The sequence below is a fragment of the Drosophila albomicans genome, chromosome 2R, assembly GCF_009650485.2.
Source record: "Drosophila albomicans strain 15112-1751.03 chromosome 2R, ASM965048v2, whole genome shotgun sequence".
Taxonomy (NCBI): Eukaryota; Metazoa; Arthropoda; class Insecta; order Diptera; family Drosophilidae; genus Drosophila; species Drosophila albomicans.
Genome location: NC_047631.2, coordinates 30984685 through 31011337, shown reverse-complemented (window position 1 = coordinate 31011337; position 26653 = coordinate 30984685). Strand labels below are relative to the sequence as shown.

General features: G+C 37.2%; 1 protein-coding gene across 8 annotated transcripts; it reads right to left on the bottom strand.

Moving 5' to 3' along the window:
• LOC117574830 (serine-rich adhesin for platelets) lies at positions 1-26653 on the bottom strand. 8 transcript variants are annotated; one of them, XM_034258810.2, is made up of 8 exons: positions 26596-26653; positions 25028-25179; positions 19542-20570; positions 13174-13706; positions 8119-8341; positions 6426-6553; positions 5090-5258; positions 1-993 (listed from the first exon to the last, which is right to left on the bottom strand). In XM_034258810.2, exons 3-8 carry the CDS (start codon positions 20038-20040, stop codon positions 530-532), a joined length of 2016 nt encoding a protein of 671 aa, XP_034114701.1. In that variant the 5' UTR covers positions 20041-20570; positions 25028-25179; positions 26596-26653; the 3' UTR covers positions 1-529. The 8 variants fall into 8 exon arrangements, 6 of the variants coding, with proteins under 6 accessions (XP_034114701.1, XP_034114700.1, XP_034114696.1 ...); XM_034258809.2 differs by having other exon boundaries at positions 25028-25252; positions 26596-26648; XM_034258805.2 differs by lacking the exon at positions 26596-26653 and adding an exon at positions 26461-26476 and having other exon boundaries at positions 25028-25252.

Below are 26653 nucleotides of genomic sequence, written 5' to 3'. Positions count from 1 at the left end.
ACTAAATCGAAATATTCACTGAACAAGCGCCTGTAGGTATGCAATGCATTTTTATCGTTTTATTTATTTACAAGACTTTTGCGAAGAAGAAACTCAAAAGTGAAGAGAACAAAATCGAGTTTTCTTTTTTGTTTGTTGTAATATGATACAAAGTTGTACTTAAAAAAAGGCGACAACTTGGCTTTCTATTTATCATTGTTTCTCTTCTTTATTTGTTTTTGGGCTAATTATTACGTATACGTCGCGGATTCATAGAAAAACACAATAGCCAATAGATTATACATATTAGTTACTATTATATAGTTACAGCTTATGTATGTAGTCGTCTTTTGTGTGTATATGTGTGTGAGTGTGAGTGTGAGTGTGAAAGAGTTAAGCTAAGATATTATCAGTATGTAAGTACGAGTGGTTTTTGTGTATGCATTTACTTTAAATTAGTCTAGAGTCTAAGAGTTTATTTCTTCGTTTTTTTATTTGCTTTTTACTTCGCATGTTTGTTTTTGTTTTTCTTTCTCTGCTGGGGGCATGCTCACCTTATGTCCGCCTCATATACTTGCCTAAACGTCGTTGCTGTTGCTATTGCAGCTGCTGTCGCTGCTGATTGTTGTTGTTGTAGTTTTGGGCCACGCCCTCGCCAACGCCAATGCCATGTGGCGCTGAGCAGTGAGGAGAGCAGGCTTAAAATACACTCGAGGATGTGTCGCATACCGGATACCGACAAAGTCGCTTTGACTCTGTCGCTGATGCTGATGCTGATCCAACTTCTACTCCTCCCGCCTCCACCTCCGCTCCCCCGTCGCCTCCTTCGGCCGGTCGACGACGCTGCCGCAGCTGCACAACTGAGGGCCGCATGGAGCGCCTGGCAAATGCCAAACTGCAGAAGCACACAAACAGGTACACTAACAGATAGCGACTTGGAGACATGTGAGGATGTGCTTGTGCCGCGTGCTGCATTGCTGCTGGGAACTCCCCTGGAAACGGAATGAGAAACACCTGTTTAATTTACATCTTTATTGCTGTTCTCATACTCAGACATTGGATGGAAATGAAAAACATTTTTAATAAGTATTTTGTATGTATTTATGTGGGAATGTGTGTGTGTGGGGGTGTGTGTGTATTCATGTCATCTGTTTGATGTATTCCTTGTCCTTGTGCACACACAAAGTCAATGCGGTCGTGGCCAGGTGATTATCATACAACGATATATAGACAACGACGACACATAATGCCGTATAATCCATCTACAGCACTAACAGGATTACCAGCTGAAGTTCTCTCTCTCTCTCTCTCTGTCTTTACTCAAAAGGTGCACATACAAAAGGCGACAACTCTGACTTGTTGTCGCCGTAACAACCAAAACGAACACAGAACAAAAAAAAAAACAATACAACACACACGAAAATACAATATAACTGGAGACAAGACTAAGAACAACATGAAGAAGAAAGCAGGATACACAATATGCTACAAAACACATAAAGGCCACAACAAACAAACAAAAGCAGCCTTTACCTTAACTAAGAGCATAAAGTCGCAGGCAGAAAGAACGAGAGAGTAAGAGTGAGAGGAAAGGTAAAACTTGCAACAAGACACAAGTTGCAGCAATGTAACTGAAAACCATTGACAGCTCCAACTTTGTTAAAGCCAAAGAGCTGCAACAGCCAACAACCAAAGTCAAAGGACTCAGGCTGGAAATACGGCTCTGGAATTCTAGAATTTGCGAGACTTATAAAGTACTAACTTGCCTTGATCAAAATTCATAAAGTTACGTTTTTCTATTGGCTGAATCTTTTACAACTTTTCGCTGAAATCTTATTTTCAAACTTCATCGATTTATTCCTTTTCCATTGATTCGTTTCGAACTAAACCTGAGGCCAAACCTGAGCTCGACACATGGCGACTCCTTTTGCCAAAGGCCAAACGAACATAAGTTCAATTTCAGCAATTCAAACTGTCCTTCGGCCACACACTTTCTTTCACCTGGTTCAACTTTACGTCCTCCACTTTTCCCTCTCTAAGACATTTAGCTCTTTACTCTCTCTCTATTACTCAATCAGTTTCTTTACAACGATTTGAGATGAAAGCGTGATTTTAAGCAGCGCCACGACATCAGCAATATTAAATTAATAAAATGTACGAAATGGCTTAGTAAGTGCAATATTAGGATTTTAGTATTTTTAGTATAATTGTATTAAGCTTACGATAGGTTCACGTTTTGAAATATTGATATCGATAACTAATTGATATTCAGTTGTTAACGAAATACGTGAATGTCAAATAATTCACAAGAAAAACATAAACCATTCTGAAGCTTGTCGACAACATCTTTGATATTTTCTATATCACTTAAAAATGAATTTATCTTTTATATTATATTTATTTATTTATTTATTTATATTTGTTAGCTTATAATTGAATAAAAGATCTAACATATACATATTTTCAAAATATTAAAATAAAATTTAAATTTTTGTTTGATATATCGAAAGAAAACATATCTTTATTACAGCTCTCACTCGTGTCACGCGCTCAGCGCTAAACTATCGCTATCGCCGTGCTGCTGAGTGAGGTAACAATAAAGAGTGAAAGCCAAATAATGCAAAAACGTAAAGTAAAGCAAAAGAAACGAGTAGTGGCGAAGAGAGTGAGAGAAAGAGAGGAAGAGATGAAGTGTTGGGGGCAAAGCAAACAAGCAACTGTCATTGAAAGCAAAGCACACGCAGAGAGAGAGAGAGAAAATGTGGCCGGTGCGACGCGATGAGAACAATAGAAAGCAAAGAAAGAATACAAAAAAAAAAACAACAAAGAAACTAGTGTAATAAAAACAACAACAGTAGCAAGTACAGCAGCAGCTGAAATGTTGACGGGCATATAATAATAATAATACATAAAAGCAACAAAACAAAATGTTACAGGCAACAACAATGCAAAGTAGCAGAACAAGAGACAAAAACATAATAATAATCAGAAACAAGTGTGCCAAAGCAGTTAACGGAAACAACGCGCATTGCATGCACAATATGGCGACAGGGATGAGTACACACACCAGCTGTGTGTGTGTGAGAGAGAGAGAGATAGATAGATAGTGAGTGTGTAGTGTAGTTGTGTTGGTGCCAACACTGTGACATTATCTAGCAGACACCGTTGCGACTACGACGACAACTTGACATTAGTGAAAGTCGCAAAGGAAGTGGCATGCAGCAAATAGTCAAGCAGTGAGTGTGTGTGGCAGCCAAGAGATGGGGAGGGGGGGACCGGGAGGAGGTCCTTGCTTGTGCTGCAGACCAAGCGTAACATAAACATAATTTTCATGTGCCACGCGCGCTCAGTTACTGCAGAAAGCAGAACCTGCCACACAGTTGCTGCCGCTGCCTCAACTCAACTCCACTTCCTGCCTCTTCCCTTCTTGCAACTCTCTCTTCACTCTCGACATGCGGGCGAAATGTCGCAACGTTTACTAAAAACAAAAACAGCAGAAAAGCAAAAAGGAAAAAAGAAAAAGAAAAGGAAACCCATCCCGGTGCCTGGCTTGTCTAGTTTCATAGTGCGCCATAATGATTACTGCTGTGCACACAATTTTCCACAGCACAGCTTGTGGAGACAGCGGAGATTGCGGCGGACTCATTCGCTTTCGCCCTGTCGCGTTCTATTTAATATTTATAAATATTCACTTAGCTGAGAGAATATTTATATATATATTGAATATTGCCACTAGTTTCGATCTCATGCAATTAGCATATTTCCTTCCCCCTAATCAATATTTTCACACGATTCTCTGAACTTCATTTTCACTCGTACTTTTCACTCTCTTTAAACGCAATCGAGTTATTTCCACTACACCTGGCACACACCCCATTCAACTACTTTACTGTGCACCTTTTGGCCTGGTTCATTTTGCTTTACCTTTGTTTCGTTTTTCTGTGTAGCTGTTGGCTTTAATGCTTTGTATGGCTGCCCAGAGACGGTTTAAGTTCCGCTCTAGAATGCAGTTCACAGAAGACTGTTCAGGGTTTTTAATACCCAAGCTTCGGGTTGAATTAAGGCATACTTAAGCATAAAAATGTTCGAGCTTGCACAATTGCAGAGGTAATCAAGTTACCTTTAAGTCAAGACTTGAACGCAATCGAAGGCATCTTATTGGTTCATTTGTCCAAAGAAATTTTTCAAATATTTCACTAACACAAACATGATTTGCTGCTTTAAGCATTTCACTTTAAATGTATTTTGCAAATTTCTTACAAAAGTGAAGGCCAACTATTTAGTTGAACTCAATTTTGTATAGAGTTAACTTTTGCAAAAATGTGCTTACTCACAGTCATTTAGAGATTCCTTAATGGCTTCAACTCAAAGGAATTCCTTGAGCAACCTTTCGGTTTACCATTCACTTCACTTCAGTTCAGTTCATAGCGCATCTCGGACAACAATTATTAACTGTAAGTTTCTCATGCTTCATAGAGTTGCCAAGAATCACTTTAAGTGCCCTCCCAGCACCTCTTGATTCATTGCACGCCATTCAAGCATTCAGATTTCTCCAACAGCAGCCACCACAAAGCATTCATAAACCCGCATTCGCCGCAATGCCTCGTGGCTCTGCTTTTCCTAAACCCTTTTTTTTTGTCTTCTTCATTAGCATGCTTTACTTCTGCACTTTTCGTGAGTCTTTGTGCATTCTTCTCGGACTCAACTCATCTCAACTCTCTCTCGTCTGGACTCAGTCTCTTGCCATTTATATTTCTGACCATCACGCCAAACTTTTGCCATGCTCCATTGTACTTTTGTGTTGACCAACGTTAAAAGTATCTGCGATACGGGGTATATTAACTTTAACACAATATTTACCAAACCAACGTGATGATGAGATGCGGACTTCTATTAAGAATTTAAAGTAAAAACATTTCATATTTTGTACAAAAATATTTCCAAGAGTATACAGCATTCGTTGCTGTTGAGCAAATGTTTACATTACTTGGTTGTTTTTTCGTTTTTTTATTATACTTTCATTTGCATTTTCATTTTCATTGCGGAATATTGTCTTTTGTGTTTGGCTTGTGGATTTTGTGTGTGTTGAGTTCTCGTTGATTTTACTTACCATTCAGCACATGTACCGTAACGCTTTTGGGCTTTGCATTTGATGGATTACATTGATAATGCCCAGAGTCCGATGGACGCGCTGATTTAATCAGCAGGAACGATGTCGTCGTCTCACCTTTGTTGGTAACAACCGAGACACCGCCCCTGGGCGAATCATAGTTGATTATCTGTAAAGCAAAGAGAGAAAGAGAGTGAGTGAGAGTGAGAGACCCGTGAATTACACACAGACTGAAGAAGCACTTGAGCATTTATGTGTGCACATAAAACACACACAAAACAAGAAAAAAAAACCAACTACAGCACAAAAAGGAGACAAGAAAAAATGAGAGAGTAAAGAAGAGGGGGAGGAGGAGGAGGAGCGTGAGAAACATTTGCAATTTGTATGCGAATGACATTTACAATGCCGCATGGACGAAGTCGCATCAAATTAGATTTTATGCGACGTTCATTTTCTAAGCCATAAAACTGTGTGTCCCCAGATTACGCATACGCACTGTTGCACGCAGCTGGAAAATTAAAAACTTTCGACAACACCAACGCCAAAGCCGAAGCCAGAGGCAAAGATGAAGATGCCGACGAAGGCGAAGGCGAAGGCTAAAAAATATGCATAGGAAAATAAGAAAGATTGCAAATAAAAGCAAAACAATAAAATTAAATCTGGCAAAAAAAAAAGCGAGAGAAGCGAGAAGAAAAATTGGCACTAATGGCAACTTCCTATAGAAGAGGCACAGCAGCAAAAAAAAAACAAAAACCCTTCTTAAAAGCCACGCCACCCAAAACGCTCTGTAGAAAATATATACAACAATAGAGTGAGGGACCATGAACATCAACCCTTACGAATTCCCAATACAATAAGCTAAAACATGGCCGTGACTAAAGTCCCAAAGCATGAACTCAACTGAAGAAAAACACCTAAAATGGCAAAACTAAAACGTGGCTCAACCAGCCGCAGGGATGCCACCGACCAACAAACAATACCGGATAGGGATAGGGAAACCGACAAAAGAAGAGGGGAAAGTGGAGAGAGGGGAGACAAAACCAAAATCCATTTAAAACCCTTGCCTCGTCGGGTTCGTTCTGGGGTTCGTTCCTTACGCTTTCACATAGTGCTTAAATGGCATTTTCTTGCACTTCAAAATAGAAAAGAGGGGAAAAAAAGTTGCACAGTTTTTTTTTTGCCATTGCAAAGCTAATTTAAAAGTTACCAAATTGAAGTATCGCCCCCAGATCCCTCATCATTTATAGGTAACGCCATAATGATATCCCTAAGTAATTGCCTGTCCAAATTGACAAAAATAGCGCAAAGAAAAAATGGAAAACAAAAAAGAACTTACAGCATTGTTGTGATTCCAAAAGATATAGGCCGGCGGCTCAGGTGAATTGAGTATGACACAGGTGAGATTTATAGTCGATCCGCTTTCTATATACAAATCTGGTGCGCCGATTATTTCCGTCGATGGCTCTGCGAATGAAAATGTCAAAAGAAAACTTTTACCATTTCGTAGTCATTTAGCTTTAGAGGATTTTCGTATTTTTAGACTCATTTTCTACTCAATTCTATTGAGGCACGGTAGTAGGCACTTGTAAATGTAAATTTTTGGCTCAAATGAAATGGCAATTAGGCAAATAACGATGAACATTTTTACCTTGGCTAATTAGAAATACAAGTGTAATTTAAATGCGCAACAATTTCAAAAGATTTCCATTGAAATTTCTACTGAATGTGAAGTGCCCCATTTAACCTTTGCCTCAGCCTCAGCCTTTTGCTAAATGCCCAATGAAGCATTTTACGTTTTTTTCGCATTTTTTTGCCTTTTCTTTTTTGGAGCATAGCAACAAGTGTCAAAAGTTTGATTATTTAATGTTTATGGCGTATCATTGAAATATAACACCAGGAAATTGTTTTCCCAAAAAATTTAAATGAAAAAAACTTGAGTATAACAACAAAAAGTTTCCGCTTAATACATATACTCGCACTTAAGTTGAATTCTAATTAGCCGAGGCTTAAAAACAGGAAGCCTTTTTGTTCAGTTAAATAACACAGACCTGCTGCTGCTGACCGCTTTGAAATTGAGGCTTATTTTGCGGAATCTAAAGTTTATGCACTGCTTTTTAATGGAGCAGTACTTTTTTGTTATAAATGGATGCTTTAGACAGACTTCCTCTTTTAAATCTGATTCAGACTTTTTGAAAATCCCATTCAACTCATAATTAAAATTTGAATCTATCTTGTTTTAAAAAATATTAAATATAATTAACATTATGCGGAATAATTCAAGCACTCTAATTGACCTCGAATTTATGTAAACTTAATACTTTAAATCTAAAATATATTGTTAAGACTGCCTTGAGCTCTTTCTTAGAATTTAGGCTAAACATTTTAATTCTAATAAATATTATTCAGACTACTTCAAAGCATCTCCCACTCAGTTCATTATTTTCATCCCACATAAAACATATTTTTACACAAGCTAACCGTAGGGTAGATACAATTTATTTAGCATCCTATGGTATATTTTGACTATATACCAACTATGGTCTTTGGTATATTATTTTGGTATATTTTACTATTTACTGCATATTAATTTAGTATATTTTAGTATATTTTACACAAGCTAACCGTAGGGTAGATACAATTTATTTTGCACCCTCTGGTATATTTTGACTGTATACCAACTATGGCCTTTGGTATATTATTTTGGTACATTTTACTATTTACTGCATATTAATTTAGTATATTTTAAGTATATTTTAGTATATTTTACACAAGCTAACCGTAGGGTAGACACAATTTATTTTGCACCCTCTGGTATATTTTGACTGTAGTACTTTACCAATATACCAAAAATGGCCCATGGTATATTATTTTGGTATATTTTACAATACAATTTATTTTGCACGCTGTAGTACTTTAACAATATACCAAATGTGGCCTTTAGTATATTATTTTGGTATATTTTAGTATTCTATGGTATATTAATTTAGTATATTTTGAGAATAATACCACACTGTTCTTCAATCACTTACCCACAACAGTCAGCTGTATGTAATGACTCATGTGCGGAGTTGTTGACACTTGGCACTCGTAGATACCCGAGTCGCGATGTTGCGGATACTTGATCTGTAGCATCCAGTCTTCGGTTTGCGGCTGATGTATGGCCCGAAAGCGCTGATCCGATGTGTACGTATAGCGTCCGACTGTGAGCAAATGTATGTCCCGATGTCGCACCCATGAAACCTGCAACAACATCTGAAAAAGCAAACACAAAAAAAAAATGCTTACAAACTCGTATTTCGTATGAAAAGTTTAGCGCTAAGATTTCAATTGTTATTGGAGGGGTTGGCTGCGAAAAATTTGCATGTAAAGTTTAATTTATTGGGCAAACAGTTTAAAAAGTCAATTTAATGCGCAATCTTTGAAGAGGTTCATTCTTTTTTTTTTATGTGTGTGTGGTGGGTATGATGTTTGTCATTGTTTGCGTCAGCCGCACGTGTAAAATGCAAATTTTTTTTAAAAGCAAGAAAGCGAAAAAGTTTGTCATCTACACACACACACACACACACACACACACACACGTGAGTATGACATAAGAGAATGCGTTGCCTTTAAGGAGAGGAAGGTTTCGTTCACCCTTGCTACCCTTATCAATGTGTTGTTGTTGCTGCGAGGCAAATTGAAGGCAACATTCGGGGGGTGGGAGTCGAAGTGCCACGCCCACACGCTAATGCACACCTGTTTGGCAACCACCTGCTGTTAACGTGTCTGAACGCAACATTTTTAAGTGACTGTGATTTAAGGGTGTCTTCCTGACTCCCCCCTCTCTCCTCCCTCTGCCCACCCACTCCCTTGTCGAGAATGTCGCGTGTCATACGTCAGCTGTGAGCATTTTCAATTTCAATGACAACAGCTTAGCAACATGCTGCCTGACGACGTAGAGCGACGGCAAAGTTAATGGACAAGAAACTCTCAGCTAGCAGGAACAACTTCTGGCTCCTTGGCCAGATTGTGTGCAGGTGTTTTTGGCGAGAAAAGTTTTCTCTTCGCCGCTGCGCTGCGCTGCTGTTTAAAGAACAAGTTGCATGTAATTAACACCAAATGTTGAAGCAGTTATAAAACAGTCAACAGCACCAAAAATCTTCTTCCCTCTCAACTGTCAACGTTCCCTTCTCCTCCCCCAAAGTCTTGTTGTCTAAGTTCGCGCTCTTTCCAACCGCGAAATTTACTTTAAGCTTTGGCTTCACCCCCCCCCCCCCAGAAATAAAACCCCAGCAAATGCCACGCCCTCTCTTTGACGCCCCAAGTTTATGCGCATTATGCGTGTTTACAGTATCGTAAAATTTGTGTATCGATTGCAGTCAGCGTTGTGAAGCAGCAGCAAAGAAATACTTTTTGCTTGTTATTTTCATTTTTTTTTTTTTTTTGGTGTTGCTGCTTGGAGCTGTGCAAACAACATCAACGCAAAATCTTTGACGTTTTTATGGCTCAATTTGCAGTGCGCCAGAAAGTATGCTTTAAAATTTGTTTCGCTCGTGTTATGCGAATACTCTGTGATTGCAAATGGCGGCGGTTGTTTTTTGGGAGGTTTCGCTGATTACATTTCGAAATTATATATATAAATTATATTATTTATTTTAAACTCAAATTTTCTCAAGTATTTCAAACTTTTAAAACTAAAAAATATATTTTTAAATTCTCATTTTTTTCGGAACATATTCTTAGAGTGTCGCTTATATAGTTTTCGCTTGATTGCAATATAAATTCAGTAGTAGAATTTTTAAATTTTAAAATTATTTATATTAGTAATATATTTACATAGATATTTGAGCATTTAAAACTCGCCTGTATCTTTAAGTATTTTAAAATTCTATGACTAAAGTATATATTAATATATTCTCATTTTTTAATATCAAATTTTCAAACTTTTAAATGGAATATATTTATTTAGTTATTTGAGCATATGAATCTTGACTTTTTCTTTAAGTATTTCAAACTTCCCTAAATAATAAATATATTTTTAAATTCTCATTTTTTCGGAAAATATTCTAAGACTGTCACTTAGATAGTTTTCGCTTGATTAGAATGTAAATTCATTAGGAATTTTTCTATTTTAAAATATATTTATATTAGTAATATATTTTCTTAATTATTTGAGCATTTAAAACTCGCCCGTTTCTGTAAGTATTTTAGAATTCTATGACTAAAATATATATTAATAAATTCTCATTTTTAAGTATCAAATTTTCAAACTTATAAATAGAATATATTTACTTAGTTGTTTGAGCATATGAATCTTGCCTGTTTCTTTAAGTATTAATACATATTTTTTTTTAAATTCTCATCTTTACAGAGTATTATCATAGTCTATCACTTAGCTAGTTATCGCTTGATTACATGCTTAAACTTTTGCTGTCGACTTTTTTTGTGGCTATGAATTATTTAGAGGCGCTTTGTTTTTCCCTTGTTATATAGGAGGAGGAGGCGGGGATATGGCTATATGGGTAATACCACGCGATGCCACGCCTCCATTCGAATTCATTACCGTGCTCAGTACTCAGTGTTTGGCTGCTCGCTGCTCGCATGCTGTTATCAGCAACAACCGTAAAATGTCGACTCCGACTGCGACTCTAATGAAAAGCGCCATTAATAATGTAGAAAACATCAACATCCGTTCGCTGTTTATCATTACGCGCTGCACACGCATAAAACAAGAAGACGACGGTGTTAATACACCCGATTTTTTGTGTCGGCTGGCTTAAGTTTCCTTCCTCTTGCCTTCCAAATCTCAGTGATGTATTACTTATATGGCAAGGGCAGCCGCTGTGAAGGTTTGCGGAGAGGGGGGAAGGAAAAAACACCGACGGAAATGGAGTTGGAAAGTTCGTTTTGACGTTGGGGTTTCTTCTTTTTTTTTGGTTTGGGTTTTGTGGTTGCTGCTGTCGCTGTCGCTGTCGCTGCTGTTGTGGCATGCCACAAGGTGAAAGCTAATTAGACTTTCGGCTGCAAACTCAAACAAATGATGTTTAAGCGCAAACTTTGAAAATTGTGTGGAAAATTATTTAAATACGCAGCCGAGAAAATACACGGTAACATATCGCAGCAACTTAATCACAGCGGAGACATTGAAGAATTACACTTTACACTTTTTACACTTTCCGGCAAGTTTGTTAATAACCTGAGTTAAGCTTAAACTACAAACAGCAACAGCAACAAATGAAGTTGTTAAGTTTAGTAAAAATTGGCAAATATTTGCTGAATAATCCACTGAACGGTGAGCTGAAGAGATTGAAATCAATGGCAGACTTTGTATTCATTGCTCATTCTTTAGTAGTATTAATTTGTTAAGAAATCTTCTATAAAAATCCTTATAATAACTTTGAATAACTTTACTGCCTTTGAAATATATCTGGTAAAATTAATAATTCATTTTCATCATTTATTTGAGCTACATTTAATAGCAGCTTTGTCAAAAAGATAGTCTTTAATAGTGGCTTGTTCACTACGATTGATTCAAAGTACAAAAACTTGCTCAAAATTCCTTTAAACATCTTAACTTTCTTTTCAAATATATTTTCTAGAATACGTAATATATTTTCATAATTTATTTTAACTAAATGAAACTTAAACGCAAATTTTTAATATATTAGCTTCGCTAAGCAGCTTTTCTTTAATATTAACTTGCCTCAAGAACCAAAAAATTGTTTACAAATTATAACCAACTTCCTTTAAATAATAAATTAACTTCTAGTCAAACATATTTACTAAAATTAAAGTTCAATTTTAAATAATTAATTTCTTTCATTTATTTTAACTTCAATTTAAGCAATCACACCAGAATTAATAATTAATTTTCCTTAATTTCTTTGAACTACATTTCAAACAAACGCCAAGCTGTTCATTTGTGTTGCTAATTCACAAACTAACATTTACTAGCCAAATTCATTATAAACTTTTAACTGACCATTTAACCAGTCTCTCACTTAGTTCGCTCAGCAATAATTGAGTGTAAAGTTGAGCCAAAAATAATGGCTTTAATTAACTGAATGGCCTCCCAGCCGATGATCGATGAAGTTATCCAAACTAATTGGCATCTAATGAAGTTGTCCCTCTCCTCGCCTCTCATTCCCAGCCACCATCATCGACCCTTGCAGACAGCTGACCTGACCTACATCTTTCTCATGCGTTGAAAGCTATCTAATGCAGCGGCCCCGAAAACTTTTCAAACCCAGTTCGAGAATGGCAGGAGCTACTCTTGAATTTAATAATCACGCAAATTAGTTTTCGAAACCGCAACTCAAACAGAGGCAAAAACAGTGGCAAGTGGCAAGGACTAACCGTCAAACCGTGCAACCATCTAATCATATATACACACTATATACTATATATACAGGTAGAAAGAGTCCTTCGGCATGTAACATATTATTATCGGCAAATGGGCAGAATAGGAACGGTGGGCGGCAGACCGCACAGGAAGTAACGGAAACCAAATGACTACGGCGCAGGTTGCAAAACTAAAACTCTTCTCTGCCCGCCCCTCTGCCAAAAAAGTAACAAAATGAAAGCTTTCACATACATTTTTTTCACCATTTTTTTTGTTGGAAGTTCCCAGGAGTCGATTTGAATAGTTGGCCAGGTTTGGTTTGGTTTGGTTCGGCTTTGGCGGCGGCCTAGGCCGGAAGTGTTGTGGTGTTTGGCTGGGTCGGGAGATTGTGTTTGTGAAATGTTTTGCGGCATTTCCTTCCGCACACACACACAGCGAAACACAGCGTGGAGGCAGTCAAAACGTGAAAGTTGAATAAAGTAAAATCTGTTTCCTGTTTCGGTATAATTAATCATTTTGTTTGGCAGCGGAACAATTAGCCAAAAGCCGCCATGTGGGCGCAGTTTACGTGCTAATTAGCTAAAAAACACATGCAACTACACACCCACTTCCCCTCTCTCTTTCCCCCTCTCTCTCTCTAATCTCTCTTGTGCTTCCTCTGTTACTGTTACAAATCGCATTTTGATGGCACATAATGACATAACAATTGCATGAGCCCGACTGTGTGTGAAAGTGGCATTTTCCTGAACATTTCGATGCTTACCGTTTTATTGCCCAAATTCTTGACGCGACAATTCAAATACGCCGTCTTGCCAAGCAGCGCGGTGACATTCTTCGAGGCGCCCTTATCAAAATATGGGCCACCGTTCCGGGAATCGTCGATCAGATCGATGCTATTGCGATTGATGCCGGAACCAGATGCTGGCGATGCTATTGTGTTGCCCTTGTGCAGACTGCTGCTGGGAATGCCGCTAATGGTTGTTGTTGTCGTTGTCACGGCATTCGCATTGGCATTCGATTTGTAATTCGAACTCGAACTCGAACTTGAGCCCGAACTCGAACTCGAACTCGAGTCGGTTGTCACTGAGCCAGTGTTTGCTGTATGGCTATTTTTGTTACTTCCGTTGCTGTTGGTTGTGCTGGTCATGCTTCCGCTTCCGGTCACACCATTGGCAGCAGCAGCACCAGCAGCAGCAGCGGCGGCGGCAGCGGCAGCAGCATCGCCTTCATTTGGTATGGCATTGTTGCTGCTGCTCATATCCTTTGATTTATACGAATCACGCTGTGCGGCGAGCACTGCAAAATAGCAAAAGAAAAAAGTTTATTTATCAGTATTGTCATGAATAGCGCGCAATTAAAGTGGCAGCGAATGTGCGCCCACAAAAGTATGCTACATATTTTTTAAATGTCTCACTCTCTCACACACACACACTATTACATATGCTCGGCATACTTGTTTTGGGAAATCATTATTGTAATTACTTCCGCTTGGTGTTTGAAAATTCTCTGTCTTCCATTTCCGCAACAATTTCAGCAAATTTGTTGCTCGAATTATATCACAAAACATTTCATGTCGGAAATGAAATTCAAAAATATGTCTCACATTTGTTACTGTCTGTGCATTGCACAAAAATAAAAAGAGGCTTGAATTTAGTTCAGTAAAACTACAAACATTTAAGTTTCCTGTTTTATTTGATATATAGAAACTATTCCTGAAAATAAAGTTGCTTCTCTTCAAACTTTACTCTAGCAATTTATGAAATTTTAAAAGTGTATTGAAAGACAAAAGGAAGATGAATAATATACAAAAATGCTTGTGATAAAGTAGTGAGCTGTGGAAGCGATGAAAGAATAAGCTTCCGTAATAGAAAATAAGCTTACACTGAGATAAAAAATTGCTGTGCTTGTTGCTGATGGAAAATATTTTCGATGTCATGAAAGTGTGGTAGAAAAAGATGAGCTCTGGTTGGATAAAGTTAAAGGAATGCTACTGCTAACAGCTGTTAACTTCTTTACTTAGAATGAGAAGAAAACAACAATATATAATTAAATAAAGTTTCAAAATAAATTTTCAAAAACGAAAAAGTAATTTAAGTGCTAGGGAATAATTAAGATAGAAATTTTATATAAACAGTAAACATATTTTAAACTGAGAAAGAAATCTGATTGCAAAAGAACAAATAAGTAATAAAATATATTTATTATGTATGTATATACTAAAACATTTATAATAGTAATAAAAATTCGAAATCTCTTTCATCACGTATGAACTAATAATGAAAGTGCTTTTTGTTCCGAACAAAAGTGAGCAAAAATTCGGATTAAGTAAACTGGATTATTTGGAAAAAGAAAGAACAACTTTGACTGTATCGGAAATACAATTTTATAAGTAATCTTTAACAATCACTCAACGTACAGAAATTGAAACCCTTGTTTGCTGAAGTAGTATAATTGCTTGCAAAGTACAATTTCGAAAATTACCAAATAGCATTAAGTGGCATTTTCGTGAAAGTTTTTCGAAGAGGGATGAAGAGGGGACATGGGGGTTAACTTTATAATTGCCACATACGTTACTCTATCGTTGAGCCTTCGCTCAATGGTCCATATCAATATCGTTAGCATAATTGTTCAATTAGTTTCAGTTTTTGGCCAAAAACTGCTGTTGTTAACTTGTTGACCCCAAAAAAGTAGTTTTTGTGTTTAAAACCCAAGTGAGCACATTGTTAGTTTAGCATCGAAAACACATAGTTAACTTGGCATCGCATCGCATACTACCTTGCAACCATTTAGGTAATTAGCAAATTACGCACACCCAAACACACACACACACACAGACGTACATATGAAGAACATAGGATACACACAGACACAGACTAGTTGCTAACATGCGTCGTACATGAGGCATAAACTTTTGTTTTGTGCTTTTGTTTTTATGCTTTACGTTTATCAAATTTTCATGTTTTTGCCACACACACACAAGTGTTGTTGCAGAGAGTTGTCGTTGTTGTTGTTGTCATGCTTGTTGTTGTTGTTGCGTAGTTACGAGCAATTTTTATCCACCGCCATTTATCCCATCACTTAGCAGCGAGCGAAGGCAAAGGCAAAGGCAAGAGGACGTCGCCGATACGTCTGCTAGATACAAAACACTCACACTCACACACACATGCTTTTATATCTTAAGTGTGCATGTGTGTGTGAGTGTGTGAGTGTGTTGGGCACTTGATACGCTTATTACGCTCAGGCTGAGAACTTTTTATGGCGCTCGGCGAGCTGCGCTGGCGACCATTTTATAGTTGGCAGCCACTGACTTTATTAGATTAAACATGTTGTGCACGTTGTACCCAAGACAGTCAGCCACAAACACACACAGACACGCACACACACACACACCCACACGCAGACACTCCACACACAGTCACAACTTATCTGGCTCGTTTGCTGTTGGTAGCACCCCTTGGCCATGTTTTGGACAGATAAGTCGCATATCCTTGTTGTTGCGTTTACTTGTATTGACAGCATGCCCGCCAGACTCGACAATAACAACAACAACAACAGCAATAGCAACAACAACGAAACAACAACTTGACCAACAACAAGAACAACAAGACTTGGCTTTCATGTTCGCTGTTCAATTGCCAAGTCAAACAATGTTGCTAATAAGTTGCCTTTGCTCGTTGCAGCAGCATCCACAGCCACAGCGTCAAAATCCCGACTGGCTTTGCCCATCACTTGCTTCGCCTTTCTATCGTTTCCCCCCTACGTTTATATTGTTAACTTCCACGCCCTGAACCTTGGCCGGGGCTTCATCATGTGTCTGTCTGCGCAAAACAACATGATAAATAAAGAGCCGCTGGCTAGAAATTAAAATAAATTGACTGCTTGGGATGCGGCAACCACAACGGTAATGGCAACAGCAACAACAACAATAGCAACTTTCACCACAACAACAGACACGACGGCAACAACAATAAATTAGAGCTTCAACATTTTTGCTTAAAAGCGCCCAACAGAAATCAAAAAGTCATATGCCGGGTCGTCGTTGCGACCACGTCAACGTCAGTCGACCGCAGGGCATGTTCCTGTTGCTCTTTCTCACTCGCTCGCTTCCCTCTCTCTCACTCTCACTCTCTCTATTGCTGTCCTTGTTTGTAACTTGTCTTGTTATTGTTGTTGGTGTTGTTGTTGTAGCTACGCCCGCGCTGTTATTATTAACATGGCGTTGTTCATGTCAGAAACATTTGAAATGTCAAAACTTTTTGCTCGCTTTCTTCCTGTGTGTGTGTGTGTTCCTTTGTGTGTTGGTGTATACGTGTGTGTGTGTGTGTGACGTCTCGAAAAACTTTTAAATTTTTAAATTCACTTAAAAAATTAGAAATCGTTGTTGCTCGGCATTCCGCCTTCCCCATTTGCCCAGCACAAAAACAAAATGCCAGCGTAAAAGTTCTTTAAATATTTAAAGGTATTGCGTTTTTTGAGCTGTGCATCTTTTATTGCTGGTTGTCCTTTTTTGCTTTTTTGGCTTTTTTGGAGCACATGAAATTGCGAAAAGTATGCGCAAATATTAAACAAGGGAAGTCGTACGATGACTGTCGTGTATGACTGTTATTTGAATATTTGTTCATTCAACTTTTCAGCTTTTTGATTGGGGGGCGGTTGCCTGACATTTGGCAGTTGACAAAACTGCTCAAAAGTTTTTGTGGCTTCCCATAAGTTGATAAAGTGCGTTCTGTTCACATCTTTATGTTCGGCTAAAACGGATAAATTTTTGATAATTGCAAAAAAAGTTGTAAACAAAACGAAAAATATGACTTCGTTCAATTCAAGCAACGAAAATGTGTTATTTGAGAGCTTGATAATGATGGATAAACTTGTAGAAATAGGCTATTGAGTTCTAACTAAGGAGAAGCACTTTGCTGATTACTAAAACAAGTATTTCAGCTATTCGTATAAATTCGGATAATTCCGGATAAGTTCGGATAATTTCGGATAACCCCGGATAAAGGCAAATATAGTCTAATATTGTTGGTTCTTGTAATAAAATATTGAACTTATAAAAATATTTTAATTTATTATTACTAACAAATTCAAATTCAACAAATTTAATCAAAAGTAAAGCATTTTATTAAAAGAAATATTAATATTTTTATTAAAATTATAGTTGATTTCATTACTATTACTAGTTTGTGGTTTACGAATGTTATCCGGTATATACTATATTATAATTTATATAATTACAGTTAAATTTGTATTTTTTTTAGTCCGGATAATATTCGTAAACCACTAACTAGTAATTGGTGTGCAACAAATAAATTAACCCCACGCTCTGAACATGTTAATTAATTCGTATAGACAAAATAAATGACCACGAAGTGCAGAAATGCAAATGTTTAACATTCAATTAACAAATACGAGCCGACTCATCTATAATGCAGTGTGATAGACTATGTGTGTGTGTGTGTGTGTGCTCCATTCGCATTCGACTGCACAGTTCATTAAAGCCTAATGATGATTTGGGCCGCCATCTGGTCCACTCAGGTGGCCCAAAACGCAGAGGCAGGCTCGTCATTAAGTTGGCGCACGGCATATGAAAAATGAAACTAAACTGAAAGCTTAACCACAGCAACACACACACACTTACACTCATGCGAAAGCACACACACACACACAGCTGGGATGAGAGAGATACTCACACTCACACACACCCACTCAATCAGAGCATGAGAAACCAATGGGGAGTTGATGGGTATATAGAGCGGAGCTACCTCTGCTATTCTGGCCGAAAAACATTGATTTCCCAAGACTTTTCAGGCACACAAAATTAATTACCTAACCTAAAAACTCAGCCCAAAAGGCGGCCATTGGAATTATGTAAGGACAAGGCAAGGAAGTCAGCGTTGAAAAATGCCAAGTTGGCATCGAGCAAACCAACCAACCAAGCTCTGACTAGATGGGAAAGGATGACGACGCTTGGAAGACAGAACTGCCTGTCGGATTTTTTTGCTGTTGCTGTTGCTGTTACTGCTGCTGACTCATTGGGCATGACAACGGAATGAATGATATCGAAAATCGAAATCAATAAATGAAATTGGTCAAATCAATTTGACAACAATTGCAATTTGGCTTCAGCCAAAAAACTGGAGCACGAAAATTTGATTAAACTGCCAGCATGAGCCTGCCATTGGGAATCGAAATGAAAATAAGAATGCGAATCAAAAATGCACAGAAATCGAAAGTGTGCGACTTACTTTGTACCCTAGAGACAGATAATACTTTTCAATGAGAATAAATAAAACGGAAAGTATTGCTAAAGGAAGGTAGCACAAGGTCCAACTTTGGTACATATAGTAACTTGTATATCTTTTGTGTTTACTGTACAATCATACTGACATTTTTTGCATCTTTAATCAGTTTAGTAAAAATTGAATTAGAAAATATAATTCGAGATAGCTTAAGGGTAAAGAAAGTTAGTTAGATGAGGAAGCATAAACAAAATATCTGCTATATTGACTCTAACTTTGGAGATAAAATTTTCGAAATATTTTGATCAAATGCTAAACTATAAAATTCATTAATTTCATTTGACATTTTCCAATAGAATATACAAAATTTGTTTAACCTAATATAATTTTTATATACATCAAAGTAGAGATGCTAAATTGGAATGGTTGTAGAACAACATAGTTTATACATTATTTCTTCAAAAGCGAGGAAATTTTCAGAACAGATAATATCCAATGCAAAGATAGAAACACTATACAATCTATTACTTAATATAAGAAGTAATAGCTTATATATTATTTATTCATTGTCTAAAAGTCTTAGTCGCTCTAACTAATTACAATAGGGAATTGTATTTATTATTACAATAATAATACATTATTTCTTCAAAAACCATGAAATTTTTAGAATTGATAAATCTATTAAGCTGTCAAATCTCATTATTTAACATAAGTAGTTGAATTTATTGCATAATAAAGATTCTAATAAAAGTTTTAGTATCTAGAAGAATGTACCAAAGAGAAGCGCATTTTTCTCCATTGTCAGTCACACATTTCCATTTTTCAATTACAGGGTATTTGAAACATAAGTACGAGCAGGATAATAAAGCAGCTCAGTTGGTCTGTCACTTACCTCCATTGCCGGATATCACAACGATGACAACCACTAGCATGCTGAGCATTATCAATGCCCGCTGGCAGCTGCTGCAGTCAACAATCGTGTTGCGATTGCTGCCGGTGCTGATGCTGCTGCTGCTGCCTCTGCTGGTGGTGTGGCTGCTCCTACTGGTGTTGCTGTTGCTGGTGGTGTTGTTGTTGCTGCCTCTCCTGCTGCTGCTCCTCCTACTCGATGGGGAGGCTACTGTGGAGCAGGTCGGCTGGAGACGTGTGCAACTCGTGAATGTTGTCGCCTTCGCCTTCGCCTCCGCTTCGGCCAGCAGCTGCGTTGCGAAATGCGAGCTCTCTTTCAGATTCAAATTCAAATTGTGAACTGGATTCGTGTGCCGTTGTTGTCGTTGGCGCTTTGTTGTTGTTGTTGCTGCTGCTGCTGCTCGTTGTTTTAAATTCGTTCGTTGCTGCTGCTGTTGTTGTTGCTGCTGATGCTGGCGCGTTTCCATTTGAAAAGTTGCCATAATATTTCACTCGTCCGTTTTTGCGTGGGGTTACAAGTTCCAGGGGCACAAGTCACTCACTGAGTGCTTTTATGTGGGGGCTATGCGCACTTGAACCTAGTCGAGAATGGTTATTTTTTTGACAGCAGCTCGGGTGCACAACTGTGGGGCGTGGCTGGTCGCCTTATTAGCGCCTGCCATGCCGCCGTTTGATGCGTGAAATTGGCGAGAGTCCGCTTACGAATTGCTCGGCTTGCGTTTGTTGGCCTTCGACTAATCGTAGTCCTAGTTCACGTCCTTCACTCCCTCTCTCTCTTTTATCCTAGTCAGAACAAACTACTTTGCATTTGTTCTGCTCGGCTGGTGCTGAGAAATCGCCGTCATTTTTCCAGCGATTTATATTCTATTTAATTCCACTTTAACACGATATCTCTGGATATCACTTCATCTTCATTAGCGGCCGTTGCCGCTCTTGCCCGGCCGGCAAAACTGTGATTGCGATTGTTCGTTATTTTTTTTTTTTGGTGTGTGTCCTTTTACGTCGACAGCAGCTGCAATGACAGAAGAGCAAAAAGAGAAAGCGAAACAAAAAAAAGGCATTTTGTGAGTCGCGAGCGTTAAAATGTTTGGAATTTCATTAAAAATTCAAATGTCAAAGTCAAAATAAATGGAAATTTGTGCGTGTGCCGGCACGTGCTGCCTGCTGCCTTCACAGCCTGCTGATGCTGATGCTGCTGCCACTTTTTGGGGCAGATATATTTTGTATTATCTCTCTGCCACGCGCCTCGTTTTCTCTCTGTTCTGTGTTCTCTGCTGTGTTTGTTTGCTTTATGAATGTGTTTCTCGCCCCGAACACAAAACAAAAAAAATGCCAAATGTTTTTACTAAACGAAATGTTCCCCCAAAAATGATAATCGAAGCTGGAGTCAAAGTGGGGAAACGGGCGCATAAATAGGCAAAAAAAAGAAAACAACAAAAAAACAAACAGACAAGAATAACAACAAAAAAATGTTATAATGGAAATCTATGTGATTGCGCTTAAAGTGAGCTCGCTTCACATTAAAAGAATTTTATTAAAATTTGTGGCATTCGGCACGTCAAAGAGATTTGCAGAAATAACACAGAAAAAACTTGGAAAATAGTTGGCATTCTTGTATGGAAATAGTCACTGATATAAAATTTTAATATAAGCATAAAATAGAACATTTAAAATAGTATCATATAAAAATTGTGAAATAATTGAAATTGTTATCTCGATATCATTCATAACAGATGAAAATAGTAAGTCTAAAAATATAATTTTATGGAAATAATAATTTTTTTTATAATGAAATGTAAAAAATAATACATAAACAGGCTCGATTGAAAGATACCCGCAAAAAAGTGCGGTATTATTCTTAAAATATACCGAATAAATATACCGCAAATATACTGAAACACGTCAAATGCTTGGTTTTTCGAATATTGATATACCAAATATATATTGGTATATTGATGTTCCATTAAAAATATACCATAGAGTGCAAAATATACCAAATTCGATGGACAGACTCTGCGGGTATAATAAATTAATCTTAAATCTGAAAATATAAAATCACGCAAATAAAAATATTATTGAATACAAATGTGAAAACAAATATACAAAAAATACTAAAATATTTTTAAGTTGCATTTACATTGAATATGTAATAGTATTTGTTCAATATAAAATTAAAAAAATAATGAAGATTCTATTTCCATATTAAAAAAATACTAAAATTTTGAAAAGAATATAAAAATTATAACATGCAAAAAATGTAAATTTAAAGCATTACAGACATTTTCCAAATAACAATTTAAAAACTTATAATCCTGAAATGATAGTCTGGCTTACTGAGTATATTAAAAATGTAAATTTCATTCATTTTCAGTCTCGCACTTTCATGCTCATCTTATAATGATAGTCTGCAAATGTTAGTCTAATGCATTACACTTGAGACTCGTCAGACATTTTACTCCCCAGTGAAATGCGTTATGCGCTCTGAGAGTCGATAAGCCAATTGTTATAAACTTCTAAATAAATACAAAAACACAATGGTCACAGTATTTTCAATCTAGCAACCGAGCAGAGCAAACAGCAACAGAAATAATGGCTGATAAAGTGTTTAACAACAAGAGAAAACAAACTACAAAAAATAAATGTAAAAAATGCGAGCAAAAGTTTCATTTAAAACTGTCGAGTTGCGTTGAGAAAACTTTTTTGTCAGCTTTAAAAAAAAATGGGGGAGATAAAAATAGCGAAACAGAGGAAAACTGTTGAGGCTGGGAAGATGAAGATGGACGGGATGCTGAGCTTGACGTAAGGAATCAGCGACGCCTCGCAGGCATTTCATCTAGCCAGATGGCTGACAGACCACAACAATGAGGAATGCGCACTCGGCAAGGTGAGCTAAACTGGCTAAGGACTTGACTTGGCCATTTTTTTTGCTAGTCGTAATTAGTGTCAAGGTTCAACGCGGCGTTGCGTTACGTTGCGTATACGCAACGTGGGTCGAGGGCATATGCAGTGCCGTTGAACAAAAACAGTGGGGATCGAGGGATCAGTTAGCAGGTGGAGCAGGGAGCAGGGACACAGGTTTAAGCAGCGTAAGCACGTCACGTTGATGGGAGAGCATTAAGTTGTAAGTGCCTGGGCGTGACCAGGACAACCGCCCATTTTGGCGATGCATAATTAAAGCACGACGGCTCATTATAATTTCCATTAAAAACTGCGTCGATGCCTCGGGGAAATAACCACAAAATGTCCGAGGCGCTGTAACAGTTACGCGCTTCCGTTTCCCTCAGCTGTTGTATGTTGTTATTGCGTTGGCTTCCAACTGGTTGCTCAAATGCTCGTATTTATATGGATCACTGACAGCGATGACAGCTGTCAGCGAGGGGTGTCAGGATTGGATGCGAGGATACGCCGTCGCCTTCTTCTCCGCTCAGTTAATTAATGAAATATGCATGCCATTTAATTATATTTGATTAAAAACAATGCATGCATTGGTCAACTATAAATTTACTTTAATTATGTGGCGCCCTCTGTTGATGATGCATGCAACTACAACGCACACACATATGTGAAATTTTATTTCTTTTGTTTCCATTCAACATTTATGATATGCATAATAAATTAATGTTTTTATTGCGAACAGCGACACAATGTTTTTTATTCCTTTGTTATACTATGTTTTTTTTTTTACTCGCCATTATTTATTTTACATTTGAAATGTAAAGTGTGTAGTCAGTCAACAAATACCCTACAATATTTACACATATGGCGAATGTCAACAGTCTAAAACTCCCTCTTAACTTCATGCAACATTTCGCAAAAAAACAATCACAATAATTGTTATAAAAACATTTTCTCTCATAAATGCATATAAACAATTTCTCAACCAACAAAAGGGTTAATCCGGCTTGGCTTAAAACGAAATACAGCAACAAAAAAATTAAAAAAAATGTATTGCAACATTCTATTGATATTGAAAATCTATGAAAATTAAAATAACCAAGCAATATGCAAATATGTATTCATACTTTTCAAAGATTATCTCTGTTGTAGCTGTTGCATTGTAACCGAAAAAGATTAAAATATGAAATGAAAATTCAAAAAATTCCATATTGTATATCACACACACACACATTCGCACATACAATCCTGTACAAAAGGTCAAAAGATAAGTCTGTGTGAAGTTAAGCGAAGCCATTGTCTGTCTGTTATCACTTTTCTGATTTCGTATTCGTATTTTCTATGTATTCAGGTCTCTGGAGCAGATGCAATTATCAATCCTCTTTATGTGTGTTATTTGCATGAATGAGAACAGAGATTGTAAAGGCTGTTTTTTGTGTGAACCTATTTAGGATTGGGTTGCAAAATGTAGAAGGTGTGATAATAGGAATATTAAGAAGTCTGTTCAGTTAAGCTTTAACTAATTGAAAAATGAATATTCTATGTGACTTTATTTAGAATTGGAATTTATGTTCTGTTGTACGAAATAAAATACAAATTTAGAAGTTCGCAAATTTAAATAGAATTGATCTTTCAAGATGGCGAAAAAGCTTTCTGACTTCTGAACGGAAGCTTTTCACATATTTAAGCTTTGCGTCCTTTAAGCTCGGACTCTAAAGCCCGCAAGGGATCAAGTTGCTTTTAAATTATATTGTCAATTTGGAACTTTTTCTCTATTTAAAATGTATTAAATTGATTACATGCAATGCATTTAAATAAATTTTTCAAAAATTGTTTAACTTTAACTATAATACTATAATAAAACATGCATTCAAATAAAAAAATAATTAAAGCAATAGGAATATATTATCTGATGTAGTTTTGTATTAATGAAATATCGTACATGAAGTATAGTAATGAAAGTATTAAATAAATAATCCATCTACACTCTCATTTATTTCTATTTCTATTCTATTATCCATTTCTCGACATTTCTTTCAAAGTCAATAAAAGCTTCTGCTTCTAAGCAGCCGTCAGATAATCTTTCAGTATTGACACCTTTCAATTGAGTGTAATTCAACAAGTTGGTTAAGCAGATAAAGCACAAAGCGAATGACAACGACTCGAGTTATTTTTGGCATGTAATCTGGGCGACGAAAACGTGGCCGTAATTTCTGGCCAGGCGTGGGTAACCACTCCACACCCCTCCACTCCCCTCAACACCGCAACGCACTCCAGCTGACCGTTGACCGACCGCTGGGTGTCATCATCAAATAAACCACAAACGAAGTTTGGCAAAATCAAAATTATGAGCCACGTGCCTGCTGTTAAAACAAACCCCCAAAGTGCTGTCCGTTCAAGGACACAACACAATTCAATGTGGTCTCCTTTTTATTCTTTCATTATATGTTTTTTTTTTGTTGGTGTTGTTGGTTGAGTAGGGATTAAGGACATTAGGCGATTATCAGTATTATCCAAACAATAAAATACGAAATTATCGACTAATTAGCTTTATAGAACAAACTGAAAATTTACCTTTTATAATTGTGGTCTGATATCAAATGTTGTTGCTCTTGTTGTCGTTTGTTGTTAATGTTGTAATTGGTGTTTTACTCCTTTGGTGTTTTTTTTTTTTGTTCTCACAGTTTCACACAATATTGCGTATTCCAATTAGTGAAATTTTACAGCTGGGGTTAAATTATGAAATTGTTAAATTGTTATTTATTCACGACTTTAAACACTGAAACCCATTTTATGGTGCTGAAGACGTTAAAAATGCTTTAAAATAACACTGAAAATCAAAGCAAACATAACAAAAAAAGGGATAAAGCTTCACAAGGCATTATGGTTGGGGAGAATCCTCGGTGTCCTTATGGGCGGGTTAGGAAAAAACTGTAGCATAAAATACGGCGTAAAATTACTTCTTTATCCCTTTTTTGTGTGAAGAAGTTGATGGGAGGGAAGAGGGGATGGACACACACAGGTTGCCACATGTGTCGGGCAACCCTTCATGCATTTAATGTTTGCCTTTTTTTTTTGGTGCGGATCTGTCTGACAGGAAAACCGACAGCCGGGCAAAGCAATTTTATTAGAAATGCAAATCGTTATGGTTATGCTTTGACTTTAATTTATGTGACACTTTTTTTTGCGACCCAACTTCAAACAGGCCAAAGAATCGAATTATTTTCGGCAAATGAATAATATTTAACTCGTTGCCAGGCAATTCATTAACTTAATGGCTTTTGCAGCTGGAGAGAAGAGATATGTGGCCAAAAATTGCAGCAGCCCATAAATTTCACTAGCGCACACAGCTCCCAAAAGTAGGCTACACATTTTTATTATGAATAGGTTTGCTGACAGACTGCGAAACTGTAAAATAATAATGTATATTGTGCCATATTCCGGTTGAGGTAGGCCCAGACTGCGATGAGAAACAGCTGCCAACGTATATAAAAAAAAAACCAAATGCCGAGAAGCGACAGAAAAAACATAAAAAAAAGGCCAAAAGTTATGCTCGTGCGGCCTTCAGGATGAACAACAAATGCAAAACAAAGTTGGGTAATATTTTTCTTTTTTTTTTCATTTTTTTTTGTAGTACATCTTCGGCCTTGGCTGGGCACACTACGCCCACGTGCATAAAGTGTTGCTGAAATGAGATGAGAGATGAGTCGAGTCGAGTCAAGTTGAGTTGAGTTGAGTGCTCCCCAGCTAGTGGCCAGTGTTGTGTCATCTGTGTTTTGCACTTAATTGTCATCTTAACACTTTTTCTTTTAGCTTTATCTTTGCATTTTTCATTGTGGTTTGGTTTATCACACAAGATTACTTTTCTTATTTCTTTCTTCTTTTTAGGGATTTCACACACACTATTCACGCACTTAATGCAGCATCCTTTTGCTCTCTCTCTTTCTCTCTCTCTCTCTCAATTTCAGCTTGATTGCTATTTTCTGGTTATTTATTTATTTATTTACATTGAACAACTTTTACTTTCGACTCGTTGCCGCACCTAAAGCACACACGCACACACACATACACCAATACAGCGCGCGTGTGAATGTGTGTGTGAGTACGTTTGTGTGTGTGGGAATTTGGTGAATTGTCCTTACAGTAGGCCAAAGCTAAGCGAGCGATTCTAGCGTTAGAACGACCGAACGAAACGACTGC

Excerpts from the sequence above, each read along its gene's own strand:
- LOC117574830 (XM_034258810.2), bottom strand. The coding sequence starts at position 20,040 with ATGGCAACTTTTCAAATGGAAACGCGCCAGCATCAGCAGCAACAACAA. Across the intron at positions 13,707-19,541 it reads TGTGATATCCGGCAATGGAG|TGCTCGCCGCACAGCGTGAT; the intron begins GTAAGTGACAGA and ends GCTATTTTGCAG. Across the intron at positions 5,259-6,425 it reads TTTGGAATCACAACAATGCT|ATAATCAACTATGATTCGCC; the intron begins GTAAGTTCTTTT and ends TTTGCTTTACAG.